Here is a 26264-nt window from a genome sequence, read left to right as displayed (position 1 = left end):
TACAATAATGCACATGGCTGCCAAAGAAGAACCACCAGCATCCCAGGAAAGAGCTTTTTGCAGAGTCAGCAATGATTTTTCAAGACCTGATGGCCCCTTTTTAAAAACTAAACCTGTGTGTCTCCAGAGGCAATGCTGAGCTACCTCAGTCAGAGCAATATCCTGCTCACCACGTTCTGCTTGGTTGTATCTTCGTGGCTCTGCAGGACACGGATCCGGTGTTTGTAGCGCATGTGCTCTATCTGTTCCACAGAGTGGTCTCCAAATTTCTGTAAGAGAGGAACAGAAGTTTATTATTTGTGTTGTGTTTTATGATACCTCTATTAATTGGAAATACGCTTTTAAAGTGCAGTGAGACCTTGAAGAAAAAGCGTACATAGTCTCTAATTAATCTAAGTACTCATACTACACCTAGTCTTGTGCATGAGAGCACTTGTCATGGAATCTTCAAAGATGTGTATTAACTTTCAAAGCACCTAAAGTGAATCAAATCTTCTTTAAAATTCTAACTTAACTGACTAGTAGGTACAAAGAATTCTTTTACCTCATAGGAGTCATGAATCAGGTTTGCTATTTCAGTCACTGGAGAGGGTTCCTGGTCGTCACTGAAGAATGCATGGTGATTACCAATAGGTGGCAGAGGGCTTTCCTCGTTTTTGACATGCTCTAAAAACCTGAAGAGAGGAAATGTATAAGAACACAATGTGCTCTGTGCACTGTGCTCTTCTCAATTCAAATAGGCAAATAAGTCTTATGGCTCAGATTTAGAAATAAATTGATTTTTGGGCAAGCTAGACCTTTCAAAAATGCCTTTGTGATTACTCATCTGAGGAACAGTAAGCCAGCCAAATGACTAAATGCTGCCCAAGGAAGAAAACTTCTGTCTCCTTGAAGTCTGGAGCAGGAAGCCTGTCAGTCCAGGGAAGGCACGGAGAGCAGCAGTAAATATTGCACGCTGACGCAGGCGATGCAGGTCTCGGAGTGCCAGGAAATTTCACAGGACATCTTGTCCGACGTGCAAAGCCATTGTTTAAGGCAGACACTGCGACAGCAGCAGCAGCAGGGTGACACAGAAGGGCCCTGGTGCCTACTGAGCAATGCCTTTGTTTTAGGGCAGAAGAGCCTGAGATGAAAGCAGCACTCCTGTGTGGCCATACCTGCTCAGGATCATCAGGGCCTGCCCATCATCCTTGCTGTTACACAGATCCACAGCGTTGGCTTCCAGTATGGCCAAGCCCAGCTGGAAAATGGCTTTGATGCCATCATAGAAGAAGCAGTCCACAACATTCACAGCACTTTCCAGGGGCATGATGCTAAGGAAAAGGGTAAGGAACCAGGAAAGAGAGATGGAAGCTAGGGCTGTCAGATCCTTCATATGTTCAGCCAGCTCTGGAAGTTGCTCTTTTATAAGCTCTTCAAACACTGACTGGTCTACCTGAGCACCTACAAGTTATAAAGGAACAGCATTAGTCAGGACTGACACAGGAAAAAATTATTTTTAAGCTAACCACTGCTGTCAACCGTTAACTGCAAGACTTTCTTAAAATTTAAACAGGCAAGGTACACACACATCTACAATGAAAAATGCCATTATCCTCCTGCTGCCCAACCCTTGTGTCCATAAACCTTACCGTACAACTTTCTGCAAAAAGTGTGTTAATTCTCCTAAGTGCCTTTAGGGTGCAATGAAATAGCAATAGCAGCAGCTGTTGGTCTTGGCTACAAAAGCACATAATAATTAAGTGCTAGCAAAAGCAATCTTAAAGCATTTATTGCTCCACTTGGGATGTATGCAGTAAAAATAAGACAGTACACATTCCTCTCTGATGTATGTACTCAAGGAAGTGGGCAGCAAAGGTTTTGCTCTAACTGAGAAAATGTAGGATGGAAGTCCAGATATACCTACACACACCAGGCAGGAAGAATAATATTTACAGGAAAGTACACGCACACATACAAATATATACTTACAAGCATATGTATCTACACATAAAGAACAAAAGATTTCTGCAATGCCCAGATAAAAGACTCCCTAACTGTCCCAACCAGTCTTTCCAAAGGAGCAGATCTGGGCCCTGGTTTATCTACTAGTTCAGTTTTGCTTTGTCAGCAGCTGTTACAGAATGAATGTAGTTTCTTCTCAATGAAGTAGACTGTGTCTACAAACCAAATTTGCCACATCAGGACTTTGACCAAAGACACCGCAAGTTAAAAATATTCCTGAATACAAAATACAGTTAGCTTTTCAATTATTTTGTCTTTCTTTTCAAGTTATTTAATTTCTTTCTTACAGTCCATATTCTGCTAATATTAGGACACAATTTTAATTGCTGAAACATATATATCCCTAGCACTCAAAACTTCTGTTGCTCACAAGCAGAATATAAACTGGACAATTTGTGGCAGAGAGCCAGCATCTTTTGGCTTTGCATCCAAATCATAGGAAAAAAAATAGCTATGACATTTCTCTGTCTTAGAACCTTTCACATCAGGCCAAAAGAGCTTCTGCTGGTGAGTGAACAAACATTACAGCACCACAAATCAAAAATAAAAGCCCATGGACATCCAAAAAGCTTTTGAGAAACACATCAAGCATGATGCTTTGAAGAAAAAGCCTCCTGTAAGATTGAAGAAAAGGAGAAAAACGGACTGGAGTTACTCAACAGAGGGCAATTTTTGTTTGGGTTTTTTTAATAAGCATAATGCAAACAATTTAATAGCCATAGTTAACACAGACCCAAAAAACAGAGCTGGATTTAGAGGTATTTGAAGGAAGCCAGAGACAGATAGGCAAGACATATATAAATAGATCATTCCAGACTTAGAGACAGCACGAGCAAAACCAGAGCTTTAAAAGGAACATGTAACACTGCCCAAATCTTTCACAGACCTTCTTATAAAAAGTGCTGCCACTGTAGATGAAAGTCAAACAGTTGTATTAAAATGAACTTTTCTGTCTATTTTTTCATATGTTTTCATTTTTCATGAAATCTGAACAAATGAATCTGTATTACAGCATGAGACCATAATGAGGTAGGAAAATACCATGAGGTAGGGCATGCATTTGAAAAATAATGACCTTAGATGCAAGATAAATGACATCTTCAGGACTGAAAAGGCAAATCAGAGAAATGAAATAAAGTTTTCAGTGTTTCAAGAAATACAGTGTCAAGTTGATAACAGTCTAACAGGTAAAGTGGGGTAAGATGCCCTACTGGTTTATGCAGGGGATGAAAAAGTCATGGTAATTGAGAATAGGACATGCCTGACCCTTGCCACCACTCTTGACCCATATACAACTTGTTTCTATGTTGCACCCATCTGCCTATAATTTCCTCTATGCATTGCAGAGACAAGAAGGACAGAGGGAATTCCTGAAGAAGGAGCCCTGCCTGCAGGCTTTTCCCATTTGCAAGCAGTGAAATAATGAAAAAGCTTATGAAAGGTGTCAGATCTGGCAAGGCTGAAGGAGGGAGATGAAAGTAAGAAGGCTGAGTAGGACTGAATTGCCTAAGTTTTGAAAGCAAAAATTCTAGCTAACTAACTAAACACATATATAAATAAATAGAAGATTTTGGAAGTTATAAAGAAAAGGTCTGAGACAAAAGGAAGCTAAGAAGGCCTGCTATAACCAAGGTCATTAATTTGGTAGCTGTTTGGAGTGCAGAGATTACAGGCTGACACTGCAGAGGAAAAGCACAGTGACGAGTAGCAAGGTCAGAGATCACCAAAGTTATTGAGAGATCAACATTTGGACAAACAGTATTGGCAGGGTGCACAAAGAGGAAAAGTTTGGTCTTGGAAGTGTTATGCAGGAAGAAACAATACAAAGTTTAGACAAGAGCTGGTTGCAAATCAAAAAGAAGGTCGACTGAAATGCAGAGCCAAGAACACTAACTCAAGCAACAGGAACCAGAGGAGGGGCAGGGTGGAGAAGATCAGTAGCACCAATTTGGGCACGTTAAGTTCTAGGGTAAAGCAGAGCTGCAGAAATTGTGCTCAGTGAAGCAACAATGCTGCAAAACTGCACCAGTGCCACTCAGCCAGGGAGAGCAGGGCAACTTCCAAACTGAATTCCTGGCTCTTCACACTGTGAAGTATGAGCTATGGCAGTAGAGAGACGCAGCATTTCTTCCTTGGGATAAAGAGGGCCAGAAAACTGAGAGACGGGACAACCAAAACTTTCAGCACTTACACAATGTAGGCTGCAGCCATGGCAGGTGACAGGCAAGATACAAAGCACAAATCAAGAACAACTCCAGGCAGGGATGGCTGGCCAGGTGAGACAACTCAGGTGAGTACCAGAGAATGCTACTTAAGGACAATAACACAGCAAGCATCAGAAAGTTATGAGTAATCCAAAGCACACTGCTGATATCTAGAAATGCTTGAGTACTGATAGAGCTGTGTTTCCCTCCTTTAATCAGGGAAGGAGACAGACAAACATGGAAGTCAGTAATCAAAATAGGAGTTAAAGTCATGTCTGGAGACAAGAAGAAAAATTCTGACAAGTGGGACAGTTACAATGCCCAGAAAATACCAATGGCATTCAAAGCACCACAAAACATGCTAAACATCCAGCTAAACTTTGGAATAACTCAGCTTTAACTTACCTTCTTGCCAGTTCTGTGACAAGACAGAAACTGAGCAGTGACACAGTGTCTAGAGGAAGGTATGACAACCCCATCCTTCAAGGAAAAGACTGGAAATCTTCTCAAGTGTCTCTTTCCACTCCACAGGCAGCACAAGAGTGCCCAGACCATTTCTAGCTCCCAGAACCACTACTGCCAGGGACTGGCTCCTATCTCCCTTTCTCACACGTGACCCTGGTCCCTCTCTTTGCCACAGCAAGGGTGTAACAGCAGATGCTGCAGCTACAGACTAAGGTTAGCAATAAAAAGGGAAAAGCTACCAAACATTTCTGGAAGGGAAGGAAGTGACTGCTAACAACAAATACTGCTTAGCCCCCCTCTTTCGGTGCATTAGGCAGTCTGCACAATGATCTTTAAAATAATGGCACTATGCAGGAGCACTATACAGCACTATACAGCACACACAGTGCATGGCAGAGGGACTTGTATCAGCTCTCATTACAAAGGGCTAGTGTAGATGCAAGCCTGCATTGCTCCAGCAGCCAGGCAATTCAGAGAGTTCAGATCACAAAGCAGATCTTTCCTACATTCATCTTAAACAGCCTGAGTCTCTAACACTGCACACTCCTAGCCAAGACCCACAAACTCTTCTATTTATGTAACAGCCAAAAATGTCCCCACCTTCTGACCAACAGGAAAGAAAAAAACAAACTGTGAAGTTGAGCATTTACAGATCATGCAGCTCAAACCCTTCAGACCAAAACCAGCCCTGGCTGGAATCTGAGCAGCCACTGCTGCTGTCCCTGCACACCACACAAGTAGATGGAGCATCTCATCCATGGGGTTTGGACCCCAACTGACCCTGAGCATTTCCCCACCCCTGTGCCACATGGCTGCCCCTTCCCAGCCTGCAGGACCAGGAACAAGAGCTCACCTATCACTCGGTGGTTGAAGTAATCCGGCAGCATCCGCTCACACACAGCAACCAGCAGCCAAAAGGCTTCTTCCTCTTTGGCATACAGCAGCAACACGGAGGTCAAAATATTCATAGACTTACAAGCACAAAGAAGAAAATGGGATTTGTTAGTGACAGCAAATCCTACTGACAAGAGCTCAACTGTGGCTATTTTTATAGAAAGAAAAGTAGCCTAACAGGATGAAAATAACTAAGAAAAAAAAAAAACAGCAAGAAAAAGAGAGAATACACGGCAAATACATAATTGCAACCCACAGGCATAGCAAGTTTTCCAAGCTTATTCCTAAGAGCAATTGGAAACAATGGAGAAAAGCACAGTACTGGATTTGGCAAGATACAAAGCAGGTAACTGATACTGCAAGATGTTTTGGGGCTGCTTTCACTGCCCCTTATTCCAGTATCAGGACCACTCTGATGTTAATCAGAATTCAGGGAGCTGACCAGCTAGACAAATGACTTTCATCATTTATCATCAGTTTTGGAATAAAGTGGCAGAAAGGTTCATTAAGCCTGTGCCCCAGTGCACTACATAAAATCTCATCTGTGCAGGCCAATTCACCCTGCACTGCTTCCAAGTATTGTCCAAGAAATGCCCTTTTCAACAAACAGAAGCATCAGAAACAATTCTTCCCTTCCTGTAACTATAAATGCAGTTTGCAAAATGCTGAAGGAATATCGTTGGTAGAACGGAGCCTTTTGGTGAGACTATGTTGTTTTCCAAGGAAAAATGACACTTAATATCTAAAACTATGTACTTTTCCAACTAAAAGGTCTTTATTTATAAAAAGCACCCCTAAAAGCACTCTTAAGAGAACAAGAGAAGGGGAGGAAGCAGCGGGGAGCACAATCCCGCTGGGAATGCCCCACCTGGCAGTATCCTATTTTGGGGTTCCTGTGGGCGTAGGCGGTGAGCACCCTCCGGAGGGCAGCGATGCCGGTCTCGCTCTGGAAGGCGGGGTGCTCGGGCAGCGAGCGGTGCAGGTCGCGCTCGATCTCCTCCCTTGCCATGCAGCACCTGCCCATGGAGGCCTCCACCAAGTGAACGTAGTAGCCAGGGTGCGAGGCAAGATCCGTCTGCGCGTCTGGAGGCAGCAGGAAGGGAGGAAGAGGAAGATAGGTTTAGCATCGTCCTTATCCGCTCCCAAGTGTTGTGGGAATTACTGCTCAAAAGGGTATAAGCAAGGTGGCTTTCCCCAAGATCTGTAAATATCCAGGCCTAAAAGACAAAGCCCTAGCAGAACACACATCTTAAAAACTAAGTATTAGCAAAGCTCACGTGACACAACATCGTTCAGAACACCCTGATTGAGCAAAAGATGTCTCCAGCAGAAAGTACTGGTTTGGGTTGAAAGTATTGGTTAAAGATCACCTCATTCCAACCCCCCTGATGTGGGGAGGGACACCTTTCACCAGACCAGGTTGCTCAAAGCCTCATCCAGCCTGGCCTTGAACACTTCCAGGGATGGGGCATCCACAGATTCTCTGGGAAACTCCTTCCAAGTGTCTCACCACCCTCATATATCACTGGGAGAAATGTACTCAGCACTGTTCATATCCTTCAAGGAGGAAAAGCTCCACATTTACAAATGTCTGAGTATGCCATATATTGGATTAAGGACTAACTTGAGATCACACTGTAGGCACATTCTGGCTCTGCCATATCTGTCGATGCAATGAGCTGTTTTTTCCATCTCCAGTTTCTGTAAGCCCTGCCAGCATTCAACAAGAAGCAGGAGCAGGTCTGCCAACTTTGAGATTGTCATTATTTTGCAATAATCTGATTTGTCTAGGGCTAACTCAGTATTTATGCTACAATCTAATTGCTGCTTGAAGATGAACATTGTTTTATGAAAATGTGATGCTAATTTTAAATTACATAGATTACAAAGATGTTATTTTGATTCTTCTGTACGTCATATGATATCATCCTGAGGTAAAACTTTTACAGATCTACCCGGGTACTTCCTTGCATTTATTAGTTCAGTTCAGATCATGTCTTTTCCTTAAGCAGTATCACAGGTCCCATGTAAAGGACATTAATTGCCCTTGAGAGATTTCTTGCCTAAATGTTTTGCCATCTCCAGAATCAGATGATGCCTACAGCCAATATTTCTAAGCATACCCACCTGAGAAAAGCAGCCAGAGTTTGCCTCTTAAGGACTCAGGAATTCCCATAGCAACAAGTTTTCTGATTTTCTCTGTGCGAAACATGCACACGGTTCTGCCATACTCTACGAAATGGTCATCCCACAGGCTCTCTTTGATTTGCTCCCTAGACTGGGAACAAGAACATACATTAAAAAAAAAAAAACCCTCATGTTCTCACATGAAAACTGGTAAACAAAAGCATTTCACATATTAGAAATTCCACAAGGTATTCCATTACCAATGGAAATGGGAAGTCTGCTCTAGGGACTTTGACTTTCCCCACTTTGCATACCTCATTCACCACACAGGGATAAAAATTGGAAATACTTACCAGAATGAAATGGGGGGAGGGAGAAGAAAAAAATCCAACCAAATAAAAAAGTTGTCCCATATCTAACTTCTCCAACCAATACAGAGTGCATTTTACTAAAAACATCTGTCTGAATATAACCCCAGCTTTTTAAAAACAAAACCTAAAACTCCTACAGCTTTCCCCAAATGTTACATACCTTTCCAAAATCAAGGCCTGGCATTCCTGACTGATGAAAGTCTGACCTCAGTGCTTCTGCATTGAGCAAGTAATTGTTCTCCTTTTCACATTCACTTCTCTCTTTCCCGTGTGAAGCCTCTGTTCCCAGACACGCAGGCTCATCATCCCCCAGCGTGCACATGGATCCAAAGGCAAGGCTGTTCTGCAATGCCAAATAAAAGTGGCAATGACTGAAAAGGCTAAGAACTACATCCTCAACTGTCCTCAAGACAGAGCTGGGTTACCCTTTGCCTTTTGCATCAAAACCTTTAACAACTTTCAGGAAGAAAGGTCTTACTCAAGACTTTATACAAATTGTCATTCATTTGCACGTCAGGAAAAGGGTTGTTACTTTAAAACAGAAGTTGTTAGCCAATTCTAAGTGTCCTTGATGACAAGATACCCAACAGTCTTCTACTGTTATGATTTGAAAGACAAAATCACAGAACAATTTAGGTTGGAGAGGACTATTGTTTTCAACAGCCTGCTCAAAGCAGGAGCCCTCAGCCCTGGTTGCTGGAGTCTGTGCCCAGTCAAGTTGAGTAGCTCCAAGAAAGCAGAGTGCACTGCTGCTCTGGGCAGCCTGGTCCAGTTCTGCCTAACCATGAGGGGAAATCTCTCTTTATCTATTTAGCTTTTTCCTTGCTAAACCTTGAAGCTGTGGCTGCTTCTCTTTCAACTGGAAGGAGAGTTTGCCTTTATCTTCCAGCTCGCCACTATTTGGCAGAAGACTGGCTGAGGAAGCCTGCTCCCTCCACCTCTCCTTATAAAGCATGTGCTCCAGCCCCTGACCATCTTATAGCCCTCCACTAGACTTACTCCAAATTATCAATGCTTTTCATGTGTAATCAAGCAGAGTCAAACCTGGACACAGTACTCCTTATCAGGCTCGTAAGTGCTGAATAAAAGGGAATAGTAACATCCCATGACCTGCTGGTTACACTCCTGCTAGTACAACCTGATATGGGGTTGTCCCTCAGCATTGTGAGAGCACACAGCTGACTTACAGGCTCAACTTGTTCATGACTCCTTCTCCTTTTCCACACAGCTGTTCTCTAACCAGCCTGTTCCCAGCCTCTCCTGTCACATGGGCTTGTTTTGCCAGGTTTCACATTTGCTTTTGTTGAACTTCGTGAGGTCTCTATCAGCCCATTCCCCCAAACTGTGGAGGTCTCTGTGAAGGGCAACCCAGCTGCCCATCCCAGTCCCTGCTCTCCCCAGCATGTCAATCACAACTATGCTGTGAGTGTCCTCTATCTCACCAGCCAGGTCTTTAAAGGTGGCATCAGATAAGCATTGGCTCAAGATCAATTTGGAGGCCTCCCAAAGAAGGCAGGACAGTGGAATAATGGATATTAAATTATTAATAAAATAAAAGCTCAGTACCTGATTGTTATTTTGCAAGTTGTTGCAGTGCAATGTGTTGCTGGAGTTCACCTCTTTGAACCTCTGGAGCAGGTTCTCCACCAAAGTATCTCGGTCCTTCAGCTCAATGAACTGAAAAGCTGTCTTACTCCTTATGCTAACAATGATGGGATTAGGGAGAAGGCTTGTGTCCTCCATCTTCTCTATACTGATTACCTTTCCCAGAGACATTACAGAAAACACATTAGGCACCATACCCACAAAAACATATTCAAATTTTCTACATGTACCAAAACACAGCATTTCATATGCATGCTTTAAATGTGGTTATTCATATTGGCTTTCCTTGATCAAACACATCCAACTGCCTGAAGTTCATGGTCTCTCCAGAAGCTCAAAGCAGATGCCAAAAAGTATCCCAGATGCTTTTTTTTTTCCTAATTTACTTTGCATCCCACTTCTAAACAGCAGACTGAGGGAAAAGATAAGAAAGGGGTGTATGATTAAAAAAAAATATTTATAAAAGGATCAACTTGATCGAATTCTGGGTGTGGAGGAGGAAATTTATTTTCCCACCTTTGAAGATGGGAAAAAACAGTTGTTTTGTTAATTTTCATTATGTATACAACACTGTTCTCATATTGTTTTCTGTTTCTGCAACAGTAGAAAGTAAGTAGCTACAGTTACGATATGATTTGGATGTTACTCTATTATTAGTCCAGGATGAAAGGAAAGCTTTAATTAAGAGATGATAACAGCCTTGTATCCATAGCAGATAAGGCAGGTGTTAGCTGACAGCTTCCTTCTCCTGTTCTACTCCCACCACCTTCCCTTGTGCTTTCCCTCATTTAAAGTCATCTATTGATTTCATGGAAATTTGTTGGCCCATCACTGCATGCATAACATCCCCTCTTTCTCTCTGCCCAACAGCCTGGAAAAGTACCCATAGGTTTGTTAAAGGCTAACTATGAGGGAAAGCTCAACACTTGTGTTGATCCCAGGCAAGGATGCCTTTGCATTGCTGGAATGGGTCCAAGCCAGTCTCCATCAACATCAAGCTGGACGTACATGTTTGTGGAGCTGGGAGACGAGCCCCGTCCAAATCTTGGGCCAAGCAGATTCTGTTTTTGCAGTGTTCTGTCCTGCTGCATTACCTATCCATGCTTCACTTCATGGATAGTTTTGAATCACCCATATTTTTAGGAGCTCAGGCCCCAAGGAGTCCCAGAACAAGCTGTACAACCATCCTGTAGGCAGGATGCACACAAACATACTATTCTTTTTCATTAAACAACACTTTTTGTCAAGGTAAGTCAAGTGGCAGCAGAGGCTTAGGGTAGAAAAAGGCAGATAAGGATCCAAAATTAAACAAACAAAAAACTCTACCTCTCTAAGTGGGATGATCACAGTGCAGCAGCCATTTTCTTTACTGGCAAAACAGATGTAACTGTCTGAAGTATACATGGTCCCTGCTGTGTGACAGCGACTGAAGGGCGTCCAGAGAGAGCAGTCCACAACCTCGTGCAGCTTCTCCTTCCTGGGCAATCTGAAGAAGGCCCGAAAGAATTCATTCTGTGCTCTGGCTTCAAGATCCCTTAAGAAAAAGCAGCAAGAACGAATCACGAGATCCCGAAAGTCAGGACACGCAGTGTGAGGTTAACTTTTCTTGTTGGCCTCACCAAGAGCTAGGAATACAGAATAAAAACACCACACACAGCAATCTTCAGTGCCTATGTGAACAGAGCACTGTGCAAGCAACTTTGAAATAAGTTCAAAGGAAAACACTATCAATAACCACTGGTTTAACAGTAAGGTCAAAAGCAACCAGTACAGTAACTAGGAAGGGAAAGGACACTAATTTGAATCAGCTGTTTTGCTGGTTTGGGGTTTTTTTACATTATTTTTTAACCACACACTTTCTATGGCTGCTGTATGACTTTACAGACTCCAGGAGTTACAAATTTCAGTGCCCAGGAGACAACTAAATCTTTCATCTGATGAACATATATTGAGCAAGGGAGATTAGCCTAATGTTCCTTGTTTCCCTTTACAGTAGCATTACCAACATCACCCCAGGGACTTGCACCTGCACCCAAAAGTAATGCATTTGCTCAATGACTACTTCCAAAGTGGTCAGTAATAGAAGGGCTAATGATGGTGGCATTTACATGATGGAATCCTTAACTTAGAGAGGTATCAGCCTCAGAGAGCCCTCAGAACAGTTTCAAAATGCAGAACAGTTTCAGGTCACTTACAGACTCAGTTGGGATTAACAGCACCAGCCACACTCAGTTTGAACTTGGCCTCCTTCCAGCACCCATCCACATTTAAGTGAAGAGAAAAGTTTAAATAAATGAAACTTTCATTACTGAGCCATGGTTATACAGACTTGGCTTTGGGGACTTATTTTTCTTCTCCTTCCTTAATGAAGAAGCCTGCAGTAATTTAGAGAACTACGCAATTACATTATAAACAGGCCACGGCTATTAGCTCACCACCAGCAGCTCCAGAAACATTAGGGCTTAAATTCTATTATTTTCTTTACTACAAGTAAATTTTTCCTAGCATGATTCACCTTAGGGGAAAAAAAATAGCTTGATTTTGTGCCACTGAAAGAATTTAAAGCGTGGGCTGAAGCACAACAGGGAGTGGTACCTTGGTGCTGTAAATCCCCTCTCCACTCCCTCCTTCACCCACTTCTTCTGCAGACACCTTCCCTCTGCCCCAGCCCTGTTCCCTGTTAAAATATGTGTTGAGATAAATGAAGCCACTGGCTCAATAAGTAAATAAATTATTTGTTTGGGTTTTGGGTTTTTTAGTTTAGTTTAATCCATAGAAAAAGACTTAGCCACAAGAAACAGGGAGGAAGACAATCCAGAACAGAGACCTGAGAAGGGAGGATCTGTATCTGCAAGCAACAGAAAAGACATAATGGGCTCAACCAGCGTTCAGCTTCTGTTTCCTTCTCAAGCATTATCTTCCTTAATAATATTATCCAAAGAAAGCAGACAAATAGTCTCCTGTTTTTTCACAGAGAACAAAGAGAAACCCCCTTTTTGAAGAAAGACAAAAAGGTTGCTCCTGAGCTGAAATTCCACAGCGAGAGTAACTCTGATAAGTGCCTGCAGCCATCTACCATTGTGACAAAGCTGGATCAGGATATGCCTCCTAGTTAACTCACCACTAAAATATTTTCCATTTCTGCACAGCACAGATGAATGCTGCTGATAGCATCTGCAGTCAGGTCTGGTAGAGCTGTGCTCTCCTGCTATTGTGCTGCAAGGTAAGAGCCCCCCAGCATCTACTTGGTTCTGAAGATTTCTCGACCTTTTTGTGAAAAAAGGCTTTATACAGAAGAGTGGGACTTCTACTGAGACATGCATGTCTGTTATTTAAGAGCTGATTGTTTCCTATGCTCCAAAATCTGAAGCTTCTGAGTTTTCAGGATTTTCCTGCATTTCCTGGGGCTGTGGGCTAGCAGGGACTTTCAGACAACAAACCATAGGATTCTAAGCTGAAGAAGAATGACATTAGTCACATCTGAAACGAAGTAAATTCAGCAGCACTGTATCCACCCCCACTCACCCGTGGAAGGCTGCCAATCCCAACATCCCTGGAACTGCCTGTCCCCCCATGACTCACACACAGGCTCACACAGGGACACCACAGGGAACACACCACAGCCAGGGCTGCCCCAGACACAAGTGCTGAAATGGGCCAGCCTGCTCGGAGGAGGGATCCCGGAATAAAAAATGGGAGCAGAGGGACAAGATCCTGTCAGCACCTACCACTGTGGGCTCAAACAAGAGGTTTTATTCTAAAGTTGAACACCAAGAATATACTTCCTGTTAAGCAAGCAAATTCTAGGGCTTAAAGGTTTCCCTTCATAAACACAGCCAAACAAAATTAGAGTTGGTTAAAAAAACCCCCAACCCTACAACTCTAAAAAACCCACAAACAAATTTAGCTCCTAAAACAAGACAGGCAATTTTTTAAATATGATACAACAAAGATGGCCCATGTCACCAAGTCCCAGAGCTTCCATTCAGAGTTTCACAAGACCTCCAACACCAAACAGAAACGCAATCTTTCTACTTGCACCCCTACCTGTTTGAAAATTTCTACTCTCACTTAACTATTTCCAAGTGGGTTTGGTTTTTAAGCAAATGCAGCATACTGAGTGGTACTTGACTAAAAAAAGGAAAGCTATCATTATGTAAAAATAATGTTTATTGAGTATTTACACAAGCATCAGAAGAATAAAAGGCAACAAGATGCAACTGACTTGTTCCCTACTTTTCAAAAAACTCAGCAAATCCTTCTGAGTGCAGCTCCCAACCTGCAGGTTATGGGATCATGGACTGCCTCCAACTCCAGCACTTCAAAGTGAATGGCAAACCTGAACTGCAATAACTCCTTATGCATGACCCCCACATTACCTTCCAAGAGCTTTAAATTAAAGGAAATAACACACACAAGTCTAACAAAATGCCTAAAAGCATCAGGATGCTTAAAATGCTGTCCTCACTGTCAAATGTTTTCTGTGCTTTAAATCCAGCAGAAGCCAACTTGGCAAGATTTTAGCTCTGCTGAGTCACTTGTTGCCTATCTAAAATCTAAACAGCCTTGTTGACCTCTTGCTTCAAGAGACAGATTACCAGATTCTTCTTACTATTGAGACTCCAGAAAGTAAGATACTCTGGAAATAACACATCCAACAACATATGTCTTTTTTTTTTAGAAGAACTGCTAAATTTATGTGGGAAGAAAGGCTTCTTATAAGCAAGTCAGGAGATGTTATCTGAGAAGAGCCAACATGGACTTGTCAGGACACATGTAAACTGAACATCATTCCCTTACACAGCAGGAACACTAGACTTGTAGATGAAGGAGTTGCAATGAATGTTTTAGCCAAAATTTATGAAAGTCTTGATATAGCCTCTCATGGAACTAATTAAACTAGAACTGGCAAACTGTTGGACCAAGACAGCTGCAAAAGAGTACCTCAAAACACAGCCCTTCAGGGCTTCCTAATAAATTAGAGGGTTGTATCAAGAGGACCCCCTTGGGCATCTGTCCTAGATTAGCTTCTGTTCACTGTCTTCATTAGCAACCTGTATGATGGATCAAGAGATTGTCACTAAACCTGCACTTGATGCAAGACTGGTAGAGGCTAATGAACATAACAACAGGATCAGGTTCAGATTTATATTTATAAATTTAAGGGATGTTGTGGAAAAAAAGCATTACAAATATTTTCAGCTGTACATCATAAGCTTCACAAATGCAGCACGGAGATGAACTCCACCAGGAGCCATCCCTTGGGGTTACATAGGAACACAAGCTGAACAAGAGCCAACAGCCTCATGCTCACAGGAGGAAGAGGAACACTGGCTGGGCTGCAGAAGTTCATGGCCACCAAGATGCAGCATGGCAGTCCCAGAACTGGCAAGGTTTCTGGGACAATCCTATATCCCACCACCGCATGCCTGCCCCCACATGGCATCAGTGATCAAAGTCCAGAGAAGAGTGACCAGAATGGCCAAAATCCACACTGATAAGAAAGCCCTGGTGGAAGTAGGGCAGTGCAGCTTTAAAAAATAATAATTAAAAAAAAAAAAAAGAGAGAAAGAAGATAAAGAAGATACACATCAACCCCCAAACACATAAATGATTGCTCTAAGTGTGCACAAAGTGCTCTAAAGAAAGTGAGCACTTCTTATCTCTTCAATAGTCAATAATACTGGGTAGAATAAAAAGTGGCAGACCCAAAAAGTGTGGAAGATTCAAGTTAGACCTCAGACTTCTCAGTGACAGAACAGTGAAGTACTGGTATGGATCTTGATATGCCCATTACTGCAAATCCTAAAAAACACATTAGGCAATCAGAAAGAGATAACCCAAACCCTACCTTTTGCTACAGAGATGCAATAAAAGGAAGTTTTTTCTAGTCACATTCTACTTGTTACTCAAGGTTTAAAGCATTCTCAGATTCTCTCTCTGAAAGAATAAATGCAGATTGAAGTGACATTTATGACTCAGGATACTTGAAACAGTTTCCATTGGGCTTAGATCAGTGTTAACAACCTTCTTTGCCTTCACATGAAGCAAAGTCATTCTCATTGGTAATTCACAGTTAAACATGAAGAAAAAAACTTGATGTGGTTAGAGCCTGGGAAAACATATCACACTGTTGAAACCTTACTTACACCGGCACTAAAGCTTTTAAATTGTGGGTTCTGCTCTGGAGAATTTCTCACTACATTTGAGAAATTAAATGGGTACTTTTACATCCTGAAAGAGATGGAAATTAGAAGTACAAGAAACCTATACCAGAAACTGCTGCAGCCTTTTTTTTTTTAAAGAAAAAATAGTTACCATATGTGTTCCAGTAAAATTCTATGGCACGTACATATGCCTACAAGAAATGGAATTTGTAGGTATCAAACACATCAACTTTACTTTGCTTTTTATGGCAATTACCTCCATTGCCATTAATCCCTTCATAATTCATTGTTCTGTGCATAATAATTTCATTAAACAGCACAAAAAATTGCATACTGACTTATTTGACTCTGGCCATGATATAATTTGTGCCACAGGCTGTGGGCCTAATCCCACAGCCTCTCTGAGTCCCATCCCTCCACTGCTCAGTAAGATGACTCCAAGAGCCTCAGGAATGGCAAAGGTTTATGGTTTTCAGACTGTAGAATATACAGATCATGACAGCACTGAAAACGTATTTTTATAAAAATAAAGATATTGAAACAAGCCTCTCACAAAAGAAAGCCTAGCAAACACAAGACATCTACAACTTCATTAATTTGTCAGAGCTGGAATAGTTCAAATGATGTGTATGTCTGCTTTCATTTTTGTAGATTATTATTTGCTTCCAAATCATGTACAAGAATTAACAATTACAATTAGAGGGAACATGTTGAGAGAAAAGTAATTGCTCTTGTAGTACTAAAATGGCTTCAAGAAAAAAAAGCAGCAACCAAAACTTCATTCACCAAGAAAGTAAAACATTCCCCCCAAAACATGTTAACACTAAAAACCAGTTTATCCACTAGTCAAACTACAGTCTTGCTTAATCACCTTACATCAAAGTGGTTGCTGAAGTGGGACAAAGGGCACCAGAAACAGCAACTTATCCAACCACTACCTAATTCATGCAGAGGAAATGGGATTTTGGTATCATCCGTGCCATCCCAAGTCACAGCACATGTCAGAGAACATCTTGACCGGGAAATCTCCAGTAAATATATTCTTGTCCTTCCTTCTCCCTGTGTTCCTTTTACTTTCTTTTTCATTCTTTAGTTGGAGGGAAGGAGAGAGAGAACCAGTTTGAATAAGTGTGTGGGATGGTTTCTCTTGCTTGACCACTAATGGGCACACTGCTTTTCAAAAATGCCACAAGGTACTTACAAGATGATTCCCTGAGAGCCCCTTTTTATAGCATATTACTAAGCTTATACTTTTCTTTAAAACTGTAATTTTATTTTCTTTCCATTCAGTTAGTACCCCTGATTCAAAGACTATTTTGGGAAATGACAATGACAAAAATTGGTAGATGCTGAAAAATATCTCTCCCCAGGAGAGGGGAGTTTTGTTACATCTCCTCTGGATTTCTCTTCTTGCATCTAACTTTTCAGCTCAAAAGCAGGAGGAACATAAAATGGTAAACCATGGAAAGGGGCTGAGATACAACCTACCACAGCCATGTTCTGCATTAGCTAAAGTACACATCCCTACATCTCTTGAGCCAAAAGCCTCCAATGTTAAAAAACCCAAGTTACATACATAGTGTAAAAAAAATGGTAGCTCTTGTATCCGAGGAACCCTGGTTATTAAAAAAGCCTGCAAAGATGTTTATGGTTGCTCACCGGTGTCACTGATTTTCTTTACTGTGTGTATATATGAAATTGCAGAGGAAGTCCATTTTATTGTTTTAAACTCCATTATGAAACTTTGCAGAAGTGTTTAGCTGAGATACAGGCCCACCACCACTGTAAAAATGTACCTCAGAAACAATAAAATGGCTACTGGTCTCTCATTTTTGGAAATGATACCATGCATTCCTTATGTTTTAGTCAGGAAGCAACACCTGTGTGATTCCCTTCATACCCCTGGCAGAGGGAGAGGAAGGAAGAGCAGGAAAGAGCATGATTCAAGAAGAGATAACTGCTCCACAAACATCCCATTCAGAAAAGAAGTATTTTAAATTAGCACCTTAACCTTGATGCCCCAGGCAAATTCCAGTTAGGGCTATTCCATCCTGCCCACCTAAAATTCCTCAGGGCAGCTTCCCTCCCCCTTTCTCGAAGCAGCAAATAAAACACAGAGTTATGTTTTGTGCTACCAGCAGAGAACTAGCCATCAATCTTTCCCCGAGAGCCAAATGCATTTCTGTAGTGGGAGAGGAACGCAGAGATGCATTTCAGGGATGCAAGGGGTAGAGCTGACAATAGCAATACCACAACTGTGTGTTGTAATACCTGTAACTGCCCACTAAATTGGCTATGGCAATCACACTAGTGGGAATTCCATGTTTCAGATGTGACCAAAAGCAGTAATTCCAGAGAACTGAAGGCACTAGGAAACCCTACATATTACCAAAAATTTAAGCAAAATAATGCTGCTCTTCAGAGAAGATGGAAAATATCCCTTGCTGCAATCTTCCCTTCTATGGGAACTCCAGTTCTTACAGGGAACAGTATTTTTGAAACTTTGTGCTGTTTAAGGGAAGAATATAAAGTCAAAAAATGTATCCTGCATAAAGTTAAAATGCACCTTTTGGATACACCATAACACACTATGAAGTCTCTTTTGCATCCAATCAAACAAAGCTTTGAAATCTTACCCAGCTAACACACCAAACCATGAGTTCCACATAAGACAGTTTAGCTTTTTACCTCTTAGTAATCTGAGTAGGATCCTGCAGGCCTGGATCCAGTTCAAAGATTTCATTATCCAGTAGCCTACGGAGTGTCACATCTGCCAGCTGCTCCATGATCCTGAAAGCCTCAGAGATATTGAGGAAGGTGGAGAAGTCGCGCTCTTTGTTTGCTGTGGTGACACGGACTGTGTCCGTCATGAAGACATTGGAGGTTCTTTCCAGCTTCTGGACCTCAACCCAAGGAATGATAAGTTTCACTGCAATCCAAGAGAAGAGCAAAAGTGGGTTGGAAACTTTGGTTCCATCTTTCAGATTTGGGAAACAATCAAATTCAGAATGAAAAGCAAACCAAAGAGGAGAGAGAGAAATTTTTATGGGCAAGGCCAAGCACATGCTGAAATGTCTGTTATGACTCTGCATTCAATCTCACCCACTCCTTTTTCAGAATCTCTCCCTCAATTTTAACTATCTTCACAAGAAATGCTAGGCTGGGGAGTGGTGCCTTTGCAGAACATCTGCCATACCCTGTGCTCCTAACTCCTTTACAAGTCATTTCTGCAGCCTGCTTCCTTTCCACCAGAAGAAACAGTTCATCTCCAGAATACAGAGGTAAGAGGGAAAAGCTTTGTTATCTCCTAGAAACAAAACACTAGGCAGGTGGAAAACCAATTACATGCACAGTTACTTTAGGTTTTAAAATAAAGCTAACTCCCCTCCAAAAGAAAGCTTTTTTGGAGACTGCTATAAAGTGTAATTACGACTATAAACAAGACATTAAAAAAAGCTGCCTAGCCTTTGGGATCTTTCCATTTGGTTACTTTTTACTGAAAAGATGCACAGGGCACATCTTGCCCTAAACATTAACTGCAGTCAGGCTTGTTTATAGAGAACAAGAAGTGAAGGACACTGTTCTCTATACTTAAAGCTGTTGAATCATATAAATACAAGTGGAAACAGAATCAGCTTACTTTAGATAACTACTGCAGGATGTTACTCGCCTCTCACATGAATCTCTGGGTAGAAATTAGGCTAGAAAGGACTTTAAAATAGATTCAATTTCTTCTTAACAACTGTTGGAAACTTCCCAGATTTCTCTGTGCCAATAACATCAAGACTACACCCCTTAACATCCCTAGCTGGTCTCCTGATGCCAATAAAGCAATAAAAAGGCAGTAATAACAAACATTGTCATATATATATGACATTTATCAAAGATCATTCATTACCTAAGGAGCTACCCTCAGCAAGTTTTCTGTACTACATGAACCACAGCTGTCAAGATTATTTACAGATTGCATTTTTTCTTACTTAAATACAGCACAGCTGCATCAACATGCAGAGACTGTTGCAAATGATCATAAAATCAACTGCACCAGCCCAGCCAAGGGAAGAAAGATTAAATAATGCTGCAGCAACAGCACTGCTGTTCAGGCAGGTCAGAGTCACACCGGCTCCACAGTGCTGGTTACAGAAAAAGCACAACAGCATGTACAGGACTCAAGCCACTGATAAAAGGTACAAAGTCTTCGAAGTTTCAGAAAAACACAAATTTAATTAAAAACATGAAGAAACCTTGGCACACCCTTCCAAGCTATCTGATGATCTAAACCTCTGAAATCCTACAAACACTTGGAAGTTAAGATAAAAGGGGACTTGTCCTGGAAAAAAAATTTCCATGGAGTTTATATTCACATGAGCCGTAAATTAATTTTATGAGAAGTTGAAAACAGATTCTAATATCACATTCCAGGTCACTTCAACACAAACTGAAACAAAAGAAGGGAAAAGACTTGCCAGAAGCAGAAGACTTAACACTTTGCCTGTAAAGAGGTTTCATTCTATGATTTGGGGGGATTTTTATAGAGGTAAAACAGAATTGAGAACTAATTTTATTGCAACTCATATATTGAGTTTTTTCTCTGTGTAGTATTGAAGAACACAATAAATGTGATTTCTTAGCAATATTTTGAAGACCAGATATAACCAGATTTCATTTGTGATTGCTGCCTGAAAAAGACAAAGGCAATGAATCACTTGTTCTGCATGTAATCAGCATCGGCTTCTCAAATAGTAACAACCAGAACTGTATTAAATCTGGATTATTCCCTGTAATACAAATATTTCATAAACATGACAAAACATTAGGCTAGAAAGAGAAGTAATCTGCTTTATCACAATCAAGGAAGTGAGAATCATTTCAGCATATATGCTGCTTCCCACTGAGCTAGGGAAGTTTGTTTAACCAAAAGAAAATTCAGGGGGTTTTCTCACATTTCCATGCAAATGTATGGGAACACAAAGACAATGTGACTGACTGCACTGCTGAATGAACACTGCATTTTCCATGGTCAAAATAAAAAGTTGCAAACATGTAATTGTTTGTTTGGTTTGGGTTGTTTTGGGGTTTTTTTCGTTGATTTTCCTAATGAATATCATTAAAGACATGAGAAGAAATCTCTTCTTAAACAATACAACATGATATTGTATTTCCATTATCATTTAACAATCTGTGGTATTACATAAACAAAATTTTTGGAACCATATAAAGGGTTTTTCACTCTCCCTCCTCCTTCCACTGTTATCTATCATTAATAAGTATAATTTCTGCTTTGTGTACTTTGGCAGACTGGCTCTCTCAGATTTAATAAGAGAAAACCTGCAATAATAATAATAAGAAATGATTGACAAAGAATTTAATACTAACCAGAAAACAAGGGGATTAAACAAGAACTCACATATCTAGTATATGAAGAAATTCCATTCTGTTCTTCCCAGCATAACTCAACTTTTGTTTTTATAATGAATAACAAACTTAGCTGCACTTCAAATATAATTCTCCCATCTTTGGTGATATGACAAAATAAGTAGCTTGAAATAATATAAGGGAAGAAAGGGCCTCCAGCTCTAAGCATGTCTTTGTATGTTTTCAGTCTTAGAAATTACAAGCTACTATCTTTCTTAAGATGAACTTCATTTCTAAATCTACAGCTATATCTCAATATTAAATCCAGTTGGAATATGGCAAAGTTTTCCTAACTGATCTGACAAACATTGCTATATTTACAGCAGTATAGGTTTCTATTGCTGACTTTGTTTAAGTTCCAGCAAGATAAACAGGCCTTGAAAGGCTAGAGGTTTATGCACAATTTTACTAAACAGAGAAATGCTATAGTTTAAATGGCTACATTCATTTTTACATCTGTTACTTTTATTTTTACCTTCTTATATCTATTCTGTCAGGCTTTTCATTCACACAATTCTTTCTCTGTAGAAGAACACCTCAGCTAAATCCTTAGAACTTGCTGAACCATCTGAAGGGCCAAAAAGCCTCAGGATATGCTTCTTGTGACCTTACTGCACTGCCATTCAGAAACACAAACAAATCCCTAAATTGCTGTTGTTTTTCCTTAAAAGCTCTGAATTTTCACCTGGTTCTCCAGGGCACATTCCTTTTATTTGTCCTGGGATTTCTTCAGGCAGGCAGCTTGACTCAGGCACCTCTGGCCCCACCAGGCCTTCCCCTACCACCCTGCTGCAATGTGGTGACTGCTTCCCTGCCTGTGGGAGGGACCCATCCTTACCATTTTCAGCACTAAAACTCCTCATTTTAGAACTTCTAGGAGGTCTGCTACATCTTAAGGTTGCTTCACCATGGCAAAAAGAAAAACCAGGTAGCAACCATGTCTGTGTGCTCTTGCAGTGTTATTTTAATTACTGGATTCATATTAAAACAAAAAGGCTGAAGTGAAAATTTAATTAAACAGGATTTTTCACCTAATAACTAAAAACTCAGAAACTAAACTTCAGAGGTCAGCTAGGCTTTTCATAAGAACTCTGGCTATTCTTGCTTTTAAATGTATTTCTATCTCTCCCCAGCATAAGATTCCTTATGCATTTACACTTACATTCTTTGCCCAGGAAGAAGGAATAAAAACAGAGATGATTGATGCTCAAATAAAGCCAGCCTTGCCGAGGAACTTTTCCTTTCCAACAGCAACAGGAATAATAGGTGATCAACTTCTCTGCTTCGGGAAAATTAAATCTGGATTCAAATTTCACCAGGGCTTCTCGGAACTTCTCAGGGTCCTCCTCCTGCTCAGCGAGTTTGCTGCTTGTTTCCTCTGCAATCAGTGCCTGAGCCCAGGACAAGACCATATGTCAGCATAAAGCTATGACACTCACACTCAGGCAAGCTGCTACAAGCTGCCCATTCAAATTCTAATAATGCAACACTTTCTAATTCTAATAATGCAACAAAGAAATTCCAGTCAATTCGCAGTTTTCACAAATGGAGAAATTTCTCTGGCGCTTGCATCTCTCATACATTTTGAATGCTCCCAAAGCAAGACTTCTGGGGCCTTCTTTACCTTATTCATAGTTTTTTCAACAAGTCTGGCAGAACTGTATCTGTGCACTTTCACTATGGCTTATGACTGCTCTTATTTTGTATACACAGAGTAAAAATAGAGTAACAGTTGTGGCTACTGACCAGTACTATTTACCTATGAAGAAGCAAAGCAGTCAGATGTGTCAACAACTTGAGGCATGCTTGGAACCATTACAAACACTGTTTCAAGAACATCTACATAAATGTAATTAAGATTTCAGATTTTTAATAGTGGTATTACAACAAAGGACTTAAGTATGCATTGCACCATGCAGACAAATAATCCATGTGTTACAGCACCTGCTATAGTTTGTAACTACCAAGCAGTCCTAACGTGCTAAAAGTCTTCAGCAGGTGCAAGGGTCTAAAACCTGGATTTAACATTAACTCATGAAACCTGAAGAATTTTAGATATGTATTCTGCTAGGTAACAGGCTGTCACTGTGTTATCAAGAGAGATTAATTGTATTTGGTATTTCAGTGCACTTAAGACAATATGCCTTTTTTAAAGAAAGCAGGATAAAAACTAGGATTTGTACAGTGATGTTTTGGTTTTGTCCTCTTCCCCAGATTCAGAGCCCACAGAGCTTACAGCAACAAGGTTGAAATTCACAAATACATTATGTTCCTACAAAATTTCCAAACTGAAAAAGAGGGTATGGAGGGAAGAGCATCCCATTAAAACTCTTAGTAAGAAAAAGCTTGTAGCAGGACCTGAGGTACAGCAGCCACCAGTGAACCCACACCCCCATCCAGACATCACCAAGCTCCTCTTAGAGCTTGTATTTCATTAAAAGCAGAGCTCAGGACTCCAGGCTTTCTAAGTTACTCCCCACACACCATTGTTATTTTTAATCTGATTTATGGTCACAAAATTCCTTTACTTTTAAAATTCTTTAACCTTACAAAAGGATGCTCATTTCTCCAACCCTGTGGCGAGCCAGCAGCTTCATGTGCTGGCCACATCAGGTGCAAGTGCCACATAGAAAACAAGTCATGTTTTTATGGTCAAAACCAAGCATGAGTGACAACAACTTCATGACATTCTTCTAATAAACCACATGTAATTTTGGACAGGGGAGGGTGCAAGTGAGACAGTTTCCTTACCTTGACTTTCCCTTTGACAAAACTAACAATATCTTCTTTATTGTCAAACACAGACAAAGTATGGAGCAAGTTTTGTTCCAGCCATTCCCAGTGCTGGTTTATTTCCTCTGCAGTGGCACCTAGAAAAGCAAAAAAATAGTATATTGAAACTAATCCTGCAATATAAAATTATAAGGAAGGGAGGAAAAAAAGTCATAAAATGCACTATTCCATAAATTCATTATGAGAAATTGAACTTTCAACCTCAGAATTCTTAGTAGCAAACAGGTCAAAAAGGTCTCATTCATAGCAGCATAGTTAGAGAAAAACAAAAACGTCATTGTTTTAGAGAATTAGTTTTAGGGCTTTTAGTTTTATCTTCTCGAATGCTCTCAGCCAGCAAATGCTGCATTAAAAGTCAAAGCAGAAAAAACATTAAAACTTCATCCTGAACTGCCAGACTGCAGCTTATTCTGACATGACATTCTCTAAGTGGCCACTGGAAACCTTTGATTTATGTCCTGTTCCCAAAAGTCCCTGATCTTCCTCTCTCCCTCCCTCAATACACACATGCACACACACACCCCACACACAAACACATGCCCACCCTTTGAGAGGAATACAAAACCCTCTACAATAAATAAAGTACCTAAAAAAGAGTTTGGTTCAGCAGCACCTAAAGGTTCTACAAGAGCACATTTCTACAGTTTGGGGAAGAAATAAAGCAAACAGAAATCTTTGACTAATACAGCTTTTCAAATCTTTAAAGCTTCTTTCTCTAAACACCTGAGGGGTTTGCTGGTTCTATAAATCTAATCTGTTCACACTAACTCCAGAAATAATATTTCACTCATTACTGATCTGCTTTGGCTCCTTCTGCTTGAAACTGAATTGTCTCTGCATGGCACGAGGACAGAAAAGTCACAGCAAGATGGGCACCATACAGGGCCAACAAGGGAAAATCTGAGCCCTCCAGATCTTACTGGTCAGTAACTAGAAATTATAGGTAAAAAAGTAAAGGCAGCAATAGGTGCTTCTCCTAGAGCCTTGCTTGTGGAAGAAAGAAGAGAAATAGCTGTATGTAAGAGAAATACAAATCACACATGGATATAATAATAAAATTAATCTCAAATAAAAGACCCATTATCTCAAGATTTGTTTTGTCTGTACATTAGTGATGCATCATGTTGCCTCACAACAACAAAAAATGATAAATTTAGGTGAGGATTTTCCATTTCCCTCTGCTCTGTTTTCCATGCAGAATGCCAGCTGGCAGGGAAACCTTCCATGCTTTAACTTCCCTGACAGGAAGGACTTGTAATGGAACTTCTTAAATATCATTAATCAAGGTTAAATTTAAATTTAAAAATCATACAATTAGAGACACTTAAAAGCCTTTTAGGTCAAGAAAACAAATGATATAAATGTTTAAGAATACCAGAAATAAGAGTAATTTTATATTGAAATGGCTGCACAAAGCAAATACTGAGTTGACTTTTTATTTCTGAGTAACCTACAAGATACCAAGTGTATGGGCAAGCTGTCAGGCTGCCTCTTGTGAAATAAGCTGAGAGCAAGATCCCTTTCACAGTAGCATCCCCACTGCTGGGACTGCTCTGAGCCCAGGCAGCAGCTATACTCCACAGGGACTCCTGCAGTATCTCCTGCCTGCTCCCAGGGTTTCTGCTCAAATACCAAAAGATCATTTTGGCCCTTTCATTTGGTCAGACCAACTCAAGTTTTTGAGTCCCTTCTTTATTTATAATATATATTTCATAGTTTAAAGTTGTTCTGTGATTTGACCCAAGCACTGCCAATCTCTTATTTCCATTCCTTATTCCTCTTCCTGTGCTGATGTTCTGCACAGCATTTTATTCCACCTTCTACCACCTTCTTCATCTGCTCATGTCAAGTGTTTTGGCAAACCACTGCCTGATTCCTGAGAATCTTTTCTTTAAACCTACTTTTCAGCAAATCCTTTGCTCTCCCTCTCCTAAAACCAACTTTGCTTGACTGAGTCTTGAGTTTCTTTTTTGCCCATGAGCCTTCTGAAAGGAAAATTCAAGTGGCTCTACACAAGGGGTGAGGTTAGACTTTTTTTTTCCTGTACTGGTATAATGTGATTAACCATCTGGATTAAAACATCTCTGCCAGAACAGCCGTGCAGGATCAGATTTCCTAGCACCCCCCTGAGATTTGCAAATGTCTGTAACAGACCTGGCCCTTATGCATATATTATCATTTAAGCCTACAGCTCCTGGAACAGAGGGCTGCCAACATAC

General features: G+C 40.7%; 1 protein-coding gene across 1 annotated transcript in view; it reads right to left on the bottom strand.

The window, feature by feature from the left end:
• TBC1D8 (TBC1 domain family member 8) overlaps positions 1 to 26264 on the bottom strand; it is a 49325-nt gene that overhangs the window by 6728 nt on the left and 16333 nt on the right. The window contains exons 3-14 of the mRNA XM_077173408.1: positions 24004 to 24122; positions 22415 to 22643; positions 18526 to 18766; positions 10997 to 11204; positions 9632 to 9826; positions 8226 to 8408; positions 7695 to 7845; positions 6436 to 6650; positions 5527 to 5644; positions 1158 to 1443; positions 545 to 674; positions 171 to 269 (exon numbers count right to left, since the gene is read on the bottom strand). Of these exons, the coding sequence (XP_077029523.1) occupies positions 171 to 269; positions 545 to 674; positions 1158 to 1443; positions 5527 to 5644; positions 6436 to 6650; positions 7695 to 7845; positions 8226 to 8408; positions 9632 to 9826; positions 10997 to 11204; positions 18526 to 18766; positions 22415 to 22643; positions 24004 to 24122 (2174 nt within the window). The remainder of the gene's footprint in view (positions 1 to 170; positions 270 to 544; positions 675 to 1157; positions 1444 to 5526; positions 5645 to 6435; positions 6651 to 7694; positions 7846 to 8225; positions 8409 to 9631; positions 9827 to 10996; positions 11205 to 18525; positions 18767 to 22414; positions 22644 to 24003; positions 24123 to 26264) is intronic.

This window comes from Agelaius phoeniceus, chromosome 2 (assembly GCF_051311805.1).
Source record: "Agelaius phoeniceus isolate bAgePho1 chromosome 2, bAgePho1.hap1, whole genome shotgun sequence".
Lineage (NCBI taxonomy): Eukaryota > Metazoa > Chordata > Aves > Passeriformes > Icteridae > Agelaius > Agelaius phoeniceus.
The sequence above is the reverse complement of the archived record's forward strand: the minus strand, read 5'-3'. Positions and strand labels throughout refer to the sequence as shown.